The sequence below is a fragment of the Salmo salar genome, chromosome 06, assembly GCF_965601325.2.
Source record: "Salmo salar chromosome 06, fSalSal1, whole genome shotgun sequence".
Lineage (NCBI taxonomy): Eukaryota > Metazoa > Chordata > Actinopteri > Salmoniformes > Salmonidae > Salmo > Salmo salar.
In genome coordinates this window covers 90502501-90519269 of record NC_138296.1, presented here as the reverse complement: position 1 = coordinate 90519269, position 16769 = coordinate 90502501, and the positions used below count along the sequence as shown (strand labels likewise).

Here is a 16769-nt window from a genome sequence, read left to right as displayed (position 1 = left end):
ATGACAGCCCTAAGTCAGGAGACAGGAGGATAGACAGAATGCGTGGAAGTGATCACGTTAAATTATATGATCATTATAACTGAAGACTTTTAGCATCGACATGTTCTGATGTTTCCACAAACACAGGTCACTGTGACATAACAGGGGGTGCAGTATAAGTGGTTAAGTGTGTGTTACAGGGTGTGTGTTATAGAGTGTGTGTGTGTTGTGTGTGTTATAGGGTGTGTGTGTGTTGTGTGTGTTATAGGGTGTGTGTGTGTGTGTGTGTTGCGTGTGTTATAGGGTGTGTGTGTGTGTGTGTTGCGTGTGTTATAGGGTGTGTGTGTGTTGTGTGTGTTATAGGGTGTGTGTTGCGTGTGTTATAGGGTGTGTGTGTGTGTGTTGCGTGTGTTATAGGGTGTGTGTGTGTTATAGGATGTGTGTGTGTTGTGTGTGTTATAGGGTGTGTGTGTGTTATAGGATGTGTGTGTGTTGTGTGTGTTATAGGGTGTGTGTGTGTTATAGGGTGTGTGTGTGTGTTATTGGGTGTGTGTGTGTGTTGTGTGTGTTTTAGGGTGTGTGTGTGTGTTATAGGGTGTGTGTGTGTGTGTGTGTGTTATAGGGTGTGTGTGTTATAGGGTGTGTGTGTGTGTGTGTGTGTGTGTGTGTGTGTGTGTGTGTGTGTGTGTGTGTGTGTGTGTGTGTGTGTGTGTGTGTGTGTGTGTGTGTGTGTGTGTGTGTGTGTCTGACGCAGAGAGAGACCGGTCTGAACTAGAGAGTTTCCCAGTCCCTGCCACTGAATAACATCCCCACAGCATGATGCTGCCACCACCATGCTTCACCGTAGGGATGGTATTGGCCAGGTGATGAGCGGTGCCAGGTTTCCTCCAGACATGACGCTTGGCATTCAGGCAAATAGTTCAATCTTGGTTTCATCAGACCAGAGAATCTTGTTTCTCATGGTCTGAGTCCTTTAGGTGCCTTTTGGCAAACTCCAAGTGGGCTGTCATGTGCCTTTTACTGAGGAGTCGCTTCTGTCTGGCCACTCTACCATAAAGGAGTGATTGGTGGAGTGCTGCAGAGATGGTTGTCCTTCTGGAAGTTTCTCCCATCTCCACAGAGTAACTCTGGAGCTCTGTCAGAGTGACCATCGGGTTATTGGTCACCTCCCTGACCAAGGCCCTTCTCCCCCGATTGCTCAGTTTGGCCGGGCGGCCAGCTCTAGGAAGAGTCTTGGTGGTTCCATACTTCTTCCATTTAAGAATGATGGAGGCCACTGTGTTTTTGGGGACCTTCAATGCTGCAGAAATGTTTTGGTACCCTTCCCCAGATATGTGCCTCGACCCAATCCTGTCTCGGAGCTCTACGGATAATTCCTTCGACCTCATGGCTTGGTTTTTGCTCTGACATGCACTGTCAACTGTGGGACCTTATATAGACAGGTGTGTGCCTTTCCAAATCATGTCCAATCAATTGAATTTACCGCAGGTGGCCTCCAATCAAGTTGTAGAAACATCTCAAGGAGGATCAATGGAAACAGGATGCACCTGAGCCCAATTTCCAGTCTCATAACAAAGGGTCTGAATACTTATGTAAATAAGGTATATATATATATATATATTTTTTTTTTTAATACATTCGCAAAACATTTTAAAAAGCAGTTTACGCTTCGTCATCATGGGGTATTGTGTGTAGATTCATGAAGAAAATTATTTATTGAATCCATTTCAGAATAAGGCTGTAAGATAAAATATGGAAAAGGTCAAGGGGTCTGAATACTTTCTGAATGCACTGTAGACAGAGACTGGTCTGAGCTAGACAGAGACTGGTCTGAGGTAGACAGAGACTGGTCTGAGGTAGACAGAGACTGGTCTGAGGTAGACAGAGACTGGTCTGAGGTAGACAGAGACTTGGTCTGAGCTAGACAGAGACTTGGTCTGAGGTAGACAGAGACTTGGTCTGAGGTAGACAGAGACTTGGTCTGAGGTAGACAGAGACTGGTCTGAGGTAGACAGAGACTGGTCTGAGGTAGACAGAGACTGGTCTGAGGTAGACAGAGACTGGTCTGAGGTAGACAGAGACTGGTCTGAGGTAGACAGAGTGTTTTGGGTTCTTAATACTCTCTGCAGTGTGTGTGTGTGTGTGGGTGTGTGTGTGTTAGACCTCTTGCAGGAAGATGAGTGTGAGTTGGTGAAGTACCAATACATTATTCCTAGGTCTCCTTCCTCCGAACTGACTGAAGATCAACATCCCTAGATTCTCAATTGAAAATTGGGTCTGAAAGTGTTTTCATGAGCCACTGCATTTCCCTCTTCCTGAATGGATCTACTAACACACAACACACACACTCTTTGCGGTGTGTATGTGTGTGTGTGTGTGTGTGTGTGTGTGTGTGTGTGTGTGTGTGTGTGTGTGTGTGTGGTGTGTGTGTGTGTGTGTGTGTGTGTGTGTGTCACACCAGTGAGTGAGCTGGAGGAAACAGAGGAGGTCTTTCAGTACCAGCAGGATGATGGTGATTACATAAGGAAATGGTTTTAACTCGCTTGTTGCTATGGTGACAGATAAGAACCATCACCCAAGCAAATTATGAGTTAGGCTTTGTCCCAAGTCCCAAATGGCACCCTATTCCCTATATAGGGCACTACACAGGGAGCATGGAACACTACTCAGGGAGCAGGGAACACTACTCAGGGAGCAGGGAACACTACTCAGGGAGCAGGGAACACTACTCAGGGAGAAGGGAACACTACTCAGGGAGCAGGGAACACTACTCAGGGAGCAGGGAACACTACTCAGGGAGCAGGGAACACTACTCAGGGAGCAGGGAACACTACTCAGGGAGCAGGGAACACTACTCAGGGAGCAGGGAACACTACTCAGGGAGCAGGGAACACTACTCAGGGAGCAGGGAACACTACTCAGGGAGCAGGGAACACTACTCAGGGAGCAGGGAACACTACTCAGGGAGCAGGGAACACTACTCAGGGAGCAGGGAACACTACTCAGGGAGCAGGGAACACTACTCAGGGAGAAGGGAACACTACTCAGGGAGCAGGGAACACTACTCAGGGAGCAGGGAACACTACTCAGGGAGCAGGGAACACTACTCAGGGAGCAGGGAACACTACTCAGGGAGCAGGGAACACTACTCAGGGAGAAGGGAACACTACTCAGGGAGCAGGGAACACTACTCAGGGAGCAGGGAACACTACTCAGGGAGCAGGGAACACTACTCAGGGAGAAGGGAACACTACTCAGGGAGCAGGGAACACTACTCAGGGAGCAGGGAACACTACTCAGGGAGCAGGGAACACTACTCAGGGAGCATGGAACACTACTCAGGGAGCAGGGAACACTACTCAGGGAGAAGGGAACACTACTCAGGGAGCAGGGAACACTACACAGGGAGCAGGGAACACTACTCAGGGAGCATGGAACACTACTCAGGGAGCAGGGAACACTACTCAGGGAGCAGGGAACACTACTCAGGGAGCAGGGAACACTACTCAGGGAGCAGGGAACACTACTCAGGGAGCAGGGAACACTACTCAGGGAGCAGGGAACACTACTCAGGGAGAAGGGAACACTACTCAGGGAGCAGGGAACACTACTCAGGGAGCAGGGAACACTACTCAGGGAGCAGGGAACACTACTCAGGGAGCAGGGAACACTACTCAGGGAGCAGGGAACACTACTCAGGGAGCAGGGAACACTACTCAGGGAGCAGGGAACACTACTCAGGGAGCAGGGAACACTACTCAGGGAGCAGGGAACACTACTCAGGGAGCAGGGAACACTACTCAGGGAGCAGGGAACACTACTCAGGGAGCAGGGAACACTACTCAGGGAGCAGGGAACACTACTCAGGGAGCAGGGAACACTACTCAGGGAGAAGGGAACACTACTCAGGGAGCAGGGAACACTACTCAGGGAGCAGGGAACACTACTCAGGGAGCAGGGAACACTACTCAGGGAGCAGGGAACACTTTGGGATGCAGACCTACTCTGCCTGAGATTCTTATGAACCTTCACGAGATAAGTAAAGTCATCTATGACATCATCAGTAGGCAGACTAGACACAACAACTTCTGGCTGAAACAATAAGACATGACACTTAACTGAATGTACCGTATGTCTGTCTGTGTGTGTGTCTGTCTGTGTGTGTGTTGTGCGTGTGTCGGTGTGTGTGTGTCTGTCTGTGTGTATGTTGTACGTGTGTCTGTCTGTGTGTGTGTTGTGCGTGTGTGTGTGTCTGTGTGTGTGTTGTGCGTGTGTGTGTGTGTCTGTGTGTGTGTGTCTGTGTGCGTGTTGTGCGTGTGTGTGTGTCTGTGTGCGTGTTGTGCGTGTGTGTGTGTCTGTCTGTGTGTATGTTGTACGTGTGTCTGTCTGTGTGTGTGTTGTGCGTGTGTGTGTCTGTGTGTGTGTTGTGCGTGTGTGTGTGTGTCTGTGTGTGTGTTGTGCGTGTGTGTGTGTCTGTGTGCGTGTTGTGCGTGTGTGTGTGTCTGTGTGCGTGTTGTGCGTGTGTGTGTGTCTGTGTGCGTGTTGTGCGTGTGTGTGTGTCTGTGTGCGTGTTGTGCGTGTGTGTGTGTCTGTGTGCGTGTGTCGGTGTGTGTGTGTCTGTCTGTGTGTATGTTGTGTGTGTGTTGTGCGTGTGTGTCTGTCTGTGTGTGTGTGTGTTGTGCGTGTGTGTGTGTCTGTGTGCGTGTTGTGCTTATTTGTGTCCCTGTGTGTCTCCTCCTTACCTCCAGTCGTTTCACCACCTCTCTGAAGTCCTCTGTGTTGTTACTAACAGACCTCAGAGACACACTCTCCCCTCTCTCATAGAAGATCCTCATGGAGGCGGGACTCCCCAGCGTCCAGCCAATCACGTCCTTAGTAGCACAGTTAAACACCACGGCCTTGGCCTCCTGATCCAATAGGATGAGGAAGTCGTTGGAGATAGCCAATAGTGCTTCGAGCTCTCCTCCTGCTCCATGATCCTCGGCGTGGACCGCCCACGTGATGGCGCCGAGGCTCCGAAGCTCCGCCCCCGCGTACGGACGACTCTTCTCCTTTTTCTTGTGAGCCAATGAGATGAAGGGGAATTTCCCGGACGGGTCGATGGGGGTCGACGTGGTGTTGCGCTCCGCCAGTTCTCTGAGGTACTCCTGACGTGTCCGCGTCGCCATGGCGCGGAACTTGTGTGATTTGTGGGCGGCGTTCTCTGCGTTGATGACTTTGGCCAAAAGGAAGTCCCGGAACACGGAGGACTTGGGGAAGGACACGCCCTCTGGGATGGGAGGGCCGAAGGACGGGACGTCACGAGAACGAGTGACTGCCACACTACAGGGAGAGAGAGAGAGAGAGAGAGAGAGAGAGACAGAGAGAGAGAGAGAGAGAGAAAGAGAGAGAGAGAGAGGGAGAGGGAGAGAGAGAGAGAGAAAGAGGGAGAGAAAGAGAGAGAAAGAGGGAGAGAAAGAGAGAAAGAGGGAGAGAGAGAGAGAGAGAGAGAGAGAGTAAGACAGGGATGCAGATTAAGTCCCACCCTCTTCAACATGTACAGTTGAAGTCGGAAGTTTACATACACTTATGTTGGAGTCATTAAAAGTTGTTTTTCAACCACTCCACACATTTGTTGTTAACAAACTAGAGTTTTGGCAAGTCGGTTAGGACACAAGTAATTTGTCCAACAACTGTTTACAGACAGATTATTTCACTTATAATTCACTGTATCACAATTCCAGTGGGTCAGAAGTTTACATAAACTAAGTTGACTGTGCCTTTAAACAGCTTGGAAAATTCCAGAAAATTATGTCATGGCTTTAGAAGCTTCTGATAGGCTAATTGACATCATTTGAGTCAATTGGAGGTGTACCTGTGGATGTATTTCCAGGCCTACCTTCAAACTCAGTGCCTCTTTGCTTGACATCATGGGAAAATGAAAAGAAATCAGCCTCAGAAAAAAAAATGGTAGACCTCCACAAGTCTGGTTCATCCTTGGGAGCAATTTCCAAATGCCTGAAGGCACCACGTTCATCTGTACAAACAATAGTAGGCAAGTATAAACACCATGGGACCACGCAGCCGTCATACCGCTCAGGAAGTTGACGCATTCTGTCTCCTAGAGATGAAAGTACTTTGGTGCGAAAAGTGCAAATCAATCCCAGAACAACAGCAAAGGACCTTGTGGAGATGCTGGAGGAAACAGGTACAAATGTATCTATATCCACAGTATCGACATAACCTGAAAGGCCGCTCAGCAAGGAAGAAGCCACTGCTCCAAAACCGCCATAAAAAAGCCAGACTACGGTTTGCAGCTGCACATGGGGACAAAGATCGTACTTTTTGGAGAAATGTCCTCTGGTCTGATGAAACAGAAATGGAACTCTGGCCATAATGACCATCGTTATGTTTGGAGGAAAAAGGGGGACGCTTGCAAGCCGAAGAACACCATCCCAACCGTGAAGCACGGGGGTGGCAGCACCATGTTGTTGTGGTGCTTTGCTGCTGGAGGGACTGGTGCACTTCACAAAATAGTTGGCATCATGAGGAAAGGAAAATTATGTGGATATATTGAAGCAACATCTCAAGACATCAGTCAGGAAGTTAAAGCTTGGTCGCAAATGGGTCTTCCAAATGGACAATGACCCCAAGCATACTTCCAAAGTTGTGGCAAAATGGCTTAAGGACAACAAAGTCAAGGTATTGGAGTGGCCATCACAAAGCCCTGACCTCAATTCTATAGAAAATGTGTGGGCAGAACTGAAAAAAGTGTGTGTGAGCAAGGAGGCCTACAAACCTGACTCAGTTACTCCAGCTCTGTCAGGAGTAATGGGCCACAATTCACCCAACTTATTGTGGGAAGCTTGTGGAAGGCTACCCAAAACATTTGATCCCAAGTTAAACAATTTAAAGGCAATGCTACCAAATACTAATTGAGTGTATGTAAAATTCTGACCCACTGGGACTGTGATGAAAGAAATAAAAGCTGAAATAAATCATTCTCTCTACTATTATTATGACATGTCACATTCTTAAAATAACGTGGTGGTTACAGCAGCACCTAGATCTTCTACACAGATTCTGTCAGACCTGGGCCCTGACAGACCTGGAACCTGACAGACCTGGGCCCTGACAGACCTGGGCCCTGACAGACCTGGGCCCTGACAGTAAACCTCAGTAAGACAAAAATAATGGTGTTCCAAAAAAGGTCCACTTACCAGGACCACAAATACAAATTCCATCTAGACTCCGTTGCCCTAGAACACACATAAAAACTATACATAGCTCGGCCTAAACATCAGCGCCACAGGTAACTTCCACAAAGCTGTGAACCATCTGAGAGACAAGGCTAGAAGGGGCTTCTATGCCATCAAAAGGAACATAAAATTCGACATACCAATTAGGATCTGAATTTAATAAGTTATAGAACCCATTGCCCGTTGTGAGGTCTGGGGTCCACTCACCAACCAACAATTCACAAAATGGGACAAACACCATATTGAGACTCTGCATGCAGAATTCTGCAAAACTTCCTCAGCGTACAATGTAGAACACCAAATAATGCATGCAGATCAAAATCAGGCCGATACCCGCTAATTATCTAAATCCAGAAAAAGTAAGTTAAATTCTACAACCACCTAAAAGGAAGCGGTTCCCAAACCTTCCATAACAAAGCCTCACCCACAGAGAGATGAACCTGGAGAAGAGCCCCCTAAGTAAGCTGGTCCTGGGGCTCTGTTCACAAACACAAACACACCCCACAGAGCCCCAGGACAGCAACACAATTAGACCCAACCAAATCATGAGAAAAAAAAGATAATTTGGAATTAATTAATTTACAAAAGAACAGCGCAAACTAGAATGCTATTTGGCCCTAAACACAGGGTACACAGTGGCAGAATCCCTGACCACTGTGACTGATCCAAAATAAAGGAAAGCTTTGACTATGTACAGACTCAGTGAGCATAGTATTGCTATTGAGAAAGGCCGTCGTAGGCAGACCTGGTTCACAAGAGAAGACAGGCTATGTGCACGCTGCCCACAAAATGAGGTGGAAACTGAGCTGCACTTCCTAACCTCCTGCCAAATGTAAGACCATATTACAGACACATATTTCCCTCAGATTAAACAGATACAAAGAATTTGAAAACAAACCCGATTTTGATAAACACATCTATTGGGTGAAATACCAGTGTACCATCACAGCAGCAATATTTGTGGCCTGTTGCCACAAGAAAAGGGCAACCAGTGAAGAACAAGCACCATTGTAAATACAGCCCATATTTATGTTTATTTATTTTCCCTTCTGTACTTTTACAACACTGTATATAGACCTAATATGACATTTGAAATGTCTTTATTCTTTGGAACTTTTGAGAGTCTATAGTTTACTGTTCATTTTGTATTGTTTATTCAACACACAGCAGCACTCTGCTCCCCCACTTTCCTTTATCGCCCTGGCTGGCTGCTGTCCTGGCTGTCTGGAATGTCTGAATTAATGGCATTCTGAAGTATCAGTGAACTAGGCTGGCTGGCTGGCTGCTGTCCTGGCTGGCTGGCCGGCTCGTATGTCTGGAAATCAGCTAGCCAGCCAGGGAAAACAGGATGAGAGAAGAAAACAAAGGGAGGGGAGGAGGAGAGACAGAGAGGAAGGGATACAGTTCAGACATGCTGTCCTAAGTAAGATGTAGCTATTCACACCACATGGTAAATAACCTGAGAGAAAGAGAGGGGAGAACGTAGGAGAGGAGGGGAAATGACAGGTAGGAGGAAGGCTTAGAGAGGAGAGGAGAAGGAGAGGAAATGAGAGGTAGGAGGACGGCTTAGAGAGGAGAGGAGGAGAGGAAATGAGAGGTAGGAGGACGGCTTAGAGAGGAGAGGAGAAGGAGAGGAAATGAGAGGTAGGAGGACGGCTTAGAGAGGAGAGGAGAAGGAGAGGAAATGAGAGGTAGGAGGACGGCTTAGAGAGGAGAGGAGAAGGAGAGGAAATGAGAGGTAGGAGGACGGCTTAGAGAGGAGAGGAGAAGGAGAGGAAATGAGAGGTAGGAGGAAGGCTTAGAGAGGAGAGGAGAAGGAGAGGAAATGAGAGGTAGAAGGAAGACTTAGAGAGGAGAGGAGAAGGAGGGGAAGGGAAATGAGAGGTAGGAGGAAGACGAAGAGAAGAGAGGAGAGGAGAAAGAGAGGAGAGAAAATGAGAGGTAGGAGGACGGCTTAGAGAGGAGAGAAGAGAGGAGGAGAAATGAGAGATAGGAGGAAGACTAAGAGAGGAGAAAGAGAGGAGGCGAAGATACAAGGAGGAAGAGAGGAGATCTAGGATGAGCCCAAGATGATTTGTATGGTTCTATGTCCCTCCCCCCCTCCCTCCCTCCCTCCCTCGTTCTCGTTCAAACCTCTCCAGATGAAGATATCAGAGTACGGCTGAAACAGAACAACTATTGTTCAGAGCTGTAGTGTTATCAGGACTAGAGACTGAATTCCTGTCTGTGCGTGTGTCCATGGGTTACTTTCATGTCCACCACCTCTTTAGGTTACGATAATCACTCAATTAGCCCAGATCAAAAAAGCCGTTTGACATTTTCTTCACTAAAAAATGCCAGCTCAGCACTAGCAGAGCAACAAGTCAACCCTGCTTCTCTCTCCTGTGTGTGTGTGTGTGTGTGTGTGTGTGTGTGTGTGTGTGTGTGTGTGTGTGTGTGTGTGTGTGTGTGTGTGTGTGTCCAGCGCGTACCAGGACACGTGTTGACACTTACAGGGCCAGTTAAAAGAGGAAGTGGAGAGGGAGGGAAATTACCACCGTGACTAACCAGGCCCACCGTGACTAACCAGCCCCACCGTGACTAACCAGGCCCACCGCGTCTAACCAGGCCCACCGCGACTAACCAGGCCCACCGCGACTAACCAGGCCCACCGCGACTAACCAGGCCCACCGCGACTAACCAGGCCCACCGCGACTAACCAGGCCCACCGCGACTAACCAGGCCCACCGCGACTACCAGGCCCACCGCGACTAACCAGGCCCACCGCGACTAACCAGCCCCACCGCGACTAACCAGCCCCACCGCGACTAACCAGCCCCACCGCGACTAACCAGGCCCACCGCGACTAACCAGGCCCACCGCGACTAACCAGGCCCACCGCGACTAACCAGGCCCACCGCGACTAACCAGGCCCACCGCGACTAACCAGGCCCACCGCGACTAACCAGGCCCACCGCGACTACCAGGCCCACCGCGACTAACCAGGCCCACCGCGACTAACCAGCCCCACCGCGACAAACCAGCCCCACCGCGACGAACCAGCCCCACCGCGACTAACCAGCCCCACCGCGACTAACCAGCCCCACCGCGACGAACCAGCCCCACCGCGACTAACCAGCCCCACCGCGACTAACCATGCCCACATGACTAACCAGGCCCACCGCGACTAACCTGCCCCACCGCCACTAACCAGCCCCACCGCGACTAACCATGCCCACATGACTAACCAGCCCCACCGCGACTAACCAGCCCCACCGCGACTAACCAGCCCCACCGCGACTAACCATGCCCACATGACTAACCAGGCCCACATGACTAACCAGGCCCACCAGACTAACCAGGCCCACCATGACTAACCAGCCCCACTCTCTCAGAGAGTGAGACCTAGTGAGAGAGTGAGACCTAGTGAGACCTAGTGAGAGAGAGTGAGACCTATTGAGAGAGAGAGAGACCTAGTGAGTGACAGAAAGGGAGAGAGACCTGGTGAGTGACAGAAAGGGAGAGACCTAGTGAGAGACAGAAAGGGAGAGACCTAGTGAGAGACAGAAAGGGAGAGACCTAGTGAGTGACAGAAAGGGAGAGACCTAGTGAGAGACAGAAAGGGAGAGACCTAGTGAGTGACAGAAAGGGAGAGAGACCTGGTGAGTGACAGAAAGGGAGAGAGACCTAGTGAGTGACAGAAAGGGAGAGACCTAGTGAGAGACAGAAAGGGAGACCTAGTGAGTGACAGAAAGGGAGACCTAGTGAGTGACAGAAAGGGAGACCTAGTGAGAGAGAGAGAGACCTAGTGAGAGAGAGAGAGACCTAGTGAGAGAGAGAGAGAGACCTAGTGAGAGAGAGAGAGAGACCTAGTGAGAGAGAGAGAGAGACCTAGTGAGAGAGAGAGAGAGACCTAGTGAGACCTAGTGAGAGAGAGTGAGACCTATTGAGAGAGAGAGAGACCTAGTGAGTGACAGAAAGGGAGACCTAGTGAGAGAGAGAGAGACCTAGTGAGAGAGAGAGAGAGACCTAGTGAGAGAGAGAGAGAGACCTAGTGAGAGAGAGAGAGAGACCTAGTGAGAGAGAGAGAGAGACCTAGTGAGAGAGAGAGAGAGACCTAGTGAGAGAGTGAGACCTAGTGAGACCTAGTGAGAGAGAGTGAGACCTATTGAGAGAGAGAGAGACCTAGTGAGTGACAGAAAGGGAGAGAGACCTGGTGAGTGACAGAAAGGGAGAGACCTAGTGAGAGACAGAAAGGGAGAGACCTAGTGAGAGACAGAAAGGGAGACCTAGTGAGTGACAGAAAGGGAGAGACCTAGTGAGAGACAGAAAGGGAGAGACCTAGTGAGAGACAGAAAGGGAGACCTAGTGAGTGACAGAAAGGGAGACCTAGTGAGTGACAGAAAGGGAGACCTAGTGAGAGAGAGAGAGACCTAGTGAGAGAGAGAGAGACCTAGTGAGAGAGAGAGAGAGACCTAGTGAGAGAGAGAGAGAGACCTAGTGAGAGAGAGAGAGAGAGAGAGAGAGAGAGGAGAGAGAGAGAGAGAGAGAGAGAGAGACCTAGTGAGTGACAGAAAGGGAGAGACCTAGTGAGTGACAGAAAGGGAGAGACCTAGTGAGTGACAGAAAGGGAGAGACCTAGTGAGTGACAGAAAGGGAGAGACCTAGTGAGTGACAGAAAGGGAGACCTAGTAAGAGACCCAGTGAGAGAGAGAGAGACCTAGTGAGAGAGAGAGACCTAGTGAGAGAGAGAGAGACCTAGTGAGAGAGAGAGAGACCTAGTGAGTGAGAGAGAGACCTAGAGAGAGAGAGAGACCTAGTGAGAGACAGAAAAGGAGAGACCTAGTGAGAGACAGAAAAGGAGAGACCTAGTGAGAGACAGAAAGGAGAGACCTAGTGAGTGACAGAAAGGGAGACCTAGTGAGTGACAGAAAGGGAGAGACCTAGTGAGTGACAGAAAGGGAGAGACCTAGTGAGTGACAGAAAGGGAGAGACCTAGTGAGAGACAGAAAGGGAGAGACCTAGTGAGAGACAGAAAGGGAGACCTAGTGAGTGACAGAAAGGGAGACCTAGTGAGAGAGAGAGAGAGACCTAGTGAGAGAGAGAGAGAGACCTAGTGAGAGAGAGAGAGAGACCAAGTGAGAGAGAGAGAGAGACCTAGTGAGAGAGAGAGAGAGAGAGAGGGAGAGAGAGAGAGAGAGAGAGAGAGAGAGAGAGAGAGAGAGAGAGACCTAGTGAGTGACAGAAAGGGAGAGACCTAGTGAGTGACAGAAAGGGAGAGACCTAGTGAGTGACAGAAAGGGAGAGACCTAGTGAGTGACAGAAAGGGAGAGACCTAGTGAGTGACAGAAAGGGAGACCTAGTAAGAGACCCAGTGAGAGAGAGAGAGACCTAGTGAGAGAGAGAGAGACCTAGTGAGTGAGAGAGAGACCTAGAGAGAGAGAGAGACCTAGTGAGAGACAGAAAAGGAGAGACCTAGTGAGAGACAGAAAAGGAGAGACCTAGTGAGAGACAGAAAGGAGAGACCTAGTGAGTGACAGAAAGGGAGACCTAGTGAGTGACAGAAAGGGAGAGACCTAGTGAGTGACAGAAAGGGAGAGACCTAGTGAGTGACAGAAAGGGAGATACCTAGTGAGTGACAGAAAGGGAGAGACCTAGTGAGTGACAGAAAGGGCGAGAGGGATGCCTGTATGTATGTTTCCCTCCTGTCCTCCTTAGATGAGAGGATGCAAGAGCGAGGAGTGGTAGAAAGCAGTAGAACATATTTCTGTGGTCTCTCTATGATTACAGTGATATAAATAACTACAGATACAGGATCTTAACTTCATCATCCTGTTGCAGGGGAACGTTCCTACAACGCAGGACATGTTAAACTTGTAATGTATTTGAGGTTTAAAAAGGCTTCTGAAGATTGTAATTTACACTTTGAAATTTCAGACTTGATTTTCCTTTACGAAAAATGTTTCATCCACTACAAATATGTCCAGTAATTATAATCCACATAATAATTCACATTTCCTGTTGCTGCAGGATTATTTTCTTCCTGCTGTAGGAGACTGGCTCAAATGAAGATCCTACATGGGTACTGTGTGGGCTGATGGTCTCTCTCTCTCGCTCTCTGCTGCTGCCCACACAGTTAGCGTTGCTCAGAGAGCATTATATTTGTGCGTGAGCACATGCCAATAGTACATTACATTACCCAGAGAATGGGTACGTCAGGAGAGCCAGAGAGAAATGACCCAGAGAATGGGTACGTCAGGAGAGCCAGAGAGAAATGACCCAGATAATGGGTACGTCAGGAGAGCCAGAGAGAAATGACCCAGAGAATGGGTACGTCCGGAGAGCCAGAGAGAAATGACCCAGAGAATGGGTACGTCAGGAGAGCCAGAGAGAAATGACCCAGAGAATGGGTACGTCAGGACAGCCAGAGAGAAATGACCCAGAGAATGGGTACGTCAGGACAGCCAGAGAGAAATGACCCAGAGAATGGGTACGTCAGGACAGCCAGAGAGAAATGACCCAGATAATGGGTACGTCAGGAGAGCCAGAGAGAAATGACCCAGAGAATGGGTACGTCAGGAGAGCCAGAGAGAAATGACCCAGAGAATGGGTACGTCAGGAGAGCCAGAGAGAAATGACCCAGAGAATGGGTACGTCAGGAGAGCCAGAGAGAAATGACCCAGAGAATGGGTACGTCAGGAGAGCCAGAGAGAAATGACCCAGAGAATGGGTACGTCAGGAGAGCCAGAGAGAAATGACCCAGAGAATGGGTACGTCAGGAGAGCCAGAGAGAAATGACCCAGAAAACGTGTTTTTATCTGAGCATGATCTACTGTTGTCATGTACCTTAGAGAATAACACCCTGTTTTCTTGTATAAAAAAAAACTCTGTATCTGTTCAACACAATACCAATGTTGCTTTATCTCAACATTATCTAATGGTGTGCCTTACAGAATAAGCCCATTTTTCTTCATATCAAGCCCTAACCTGTATATAGCCTCCACATTGACTCTGTACCGGTACCCCCTGTATATAGCCTCCACATTGACTCTGTACCGTAACACCCTGTATATAGCCTCCACATTGACTCTGTACCGGTACCCCCTGTATATAGCCTCCACATTGACTGTGTACCGTAACACCCTGTATATAGCCTCCACTTTGACTCGGTACCGTAACACCCTGTATATAGCCTCCACATTGACTCGGTACCCCCTGTTTATAGCCTCCACATTGACTCGGTACTTTTACTCCCTGTATATAGCCTCCACATTGACTCGGTACAGGTACCCCCTGTATATAGCCTCCACATTGACTCGGTACAGGTACCCCCTGTTTATAGCCTTGTTATTGTTATGTACATTTATTGTGTTACTTTTTGATTGATTACATTTTTTTGTTTATTTAGTAACTATTTTATTAACTCTAGTTCTTGAACTGCATTGCTGGTTAAGGGCTTGTAAGTCAGCATTTCCCGGTAAGGTACTTGTTGTATTCGGCGCATGTGACAAATAAAAATCGACTTGATATCACATTTACAAAGGATTCACCAACTGAAGCTTAATTGCGCAGGGTACTCCCATACTAGGTCAGGACACAGCCATACTAGGTCAGGACACAGCCATACTAGGTCAGGACACAGCCATACTAGGTCAGGACACAGCCATATTAGGCACAGCCATATCAGGTCAGGACACAGCCATATTAGGCACAGCCATATCAGGTCAGGACACTCCCATATTAGGTCAGGACACTCCCATATTAGGTCAGGACACAGCCATATCAGGTCAGGACACTCCCATATCAGGTCAGGACACTCCCATATTAGGTCAAGACACTCCCATATTAGGTCAGGATACTCCCATACTAGGTCAGGATACTCCCATACTAGGTCAGGACACTCCCATACTAGGTCAGGACACTCCCATACTAGGTCAGGACACTCCCATACTAGGTCAGGACACTCCCATACTAGGTCAGGACACTCCCATACTAGGTCAGGACACTCCCATACTAGGTCAGGACACTCCCATACTAGGTCAGGACACTCCCATACTAGGTCAGGACACTCCCATACTAGGTCAGGACACTCCCATACTAGGTCAGGACACTCCCATACTAGGTCAGGACACTCCCATACTAGGTCAGGACACTCCCATACTAGGTCAGGACACTCCCATACTAGGTCAGGACACTCCCATACTAGGTCAGGACACGGCCATACTAGGTCAGGACACGGCCATACTAGGTCAGGACACGGCCATACTAGGTCAGGACACGGCCATACTAGGTCAGGACACGGCCATACTAGGTCAGGACACGGCCATACTAGGTCAGGACACGGCCATACTAGGTCAGGACACGGCCATACTAGGTCAGGACACAGCCATACTAGGTGAGGACACGGCCATACTAGGTCAGGACACAGCCATACTAGGTCAGGACACGGCCATACTAGGTCAGGACACGGCCATACTAGGTCAGGACACGGCCATACTAGGTCAGGACACGGCCATACTAGGTCAGGACACAGCCATACTAGGTCAGGACACGGCCATACTAGGTGAGGACACGGCCATACTAGGTCAGGACACAGACATACTAGGTCAGGACACGGCCATACTAGGTCAGGACACAGACATATTAGGTCAGGACACAGACATATTAGGTCAGGACACAGACATATTAGGTCAGGACACAGACATATTAGGTCAGGACACAGACATATTAGGTCAGGACACAGACATATTAGGTCAGGACACAGACATATTAGGTCAGGACACAGACATATTAGGTCAGGACACAGCCATAAGCCTCAACAACACTAAGTATTGTGGTTGGTCTGAAACAGCTTTTCCAGAATGTAGAGATGAATAGCCTATCATGTTAAATTGAGGAACAACACCACAGGGATAATAGCATTAGTATCGCTACAAACTACAGTCTATTAAACACCAGGGGAGCGAGTTGGAACCACAAACCGACTCCATAAACCCACACAGCCTAACCAGACAGGCAGCCACACCAACAACCTGTTGAATGAACAGCTCAGACCTTCCATGCTTCACAAAGGCTTTACTGTCCAAAACACATTGCTTGGTTGTCAATCATAAATAGACACCTAAACTTCACAAACCATCCATCATACAAAACCCTCCATCCCACTGTCATTACGTTGGCCTGAGTGGGGGAGGTTTATGACCCCCATAAATACCGTTCCCCTTTTTCCTCTCACTACTCTACCGATGTGACTATTGAAAATCCCTTTGTTAACATTGAGAGAGAGTCTGGTGACATCAAAAGATGGGAACAGAACCATATATCGGTAATCCAAACAGCTGAAAATATGCGTTGGTACTAAATGAATATGATGTCAGATCAGTTGGCGTCTGAGACATTATGACTGATGACAGGACGACATAAACGGTATCTTGGAAAGTCTACACATTCTAGTTATCAGATTCACATGGAATTGTTGTGCAATTTAAATGTTTAAATATGAAACTATTTGTGAAAAGATTAAATGTAATTTTAGCTTCCAAATGAGAGAATTGGGTTTTCATGAGTGAACTA

General features: G+C 48.6%; 1 protein-coding gene across 1 annotated transcript in view; it reads right to left on the bottom strand.

Moving 5' to 3' along the window:
* LOC106608153 (signal-induced proliferation-associated 1-like protein 1) overlaps positions 1-16769 on the bottom strand; it is a 216148-nt gene that overhangs the window by 44416 nt on the left and 154963 nt on the right. The window contains 1 exon segment of the mRNA XM_082977057.1: positions 4722-5301. Within this exon segment, the coding sequence (XP_082833183.1) occupies positions 4722-5301 (580 nt within the window).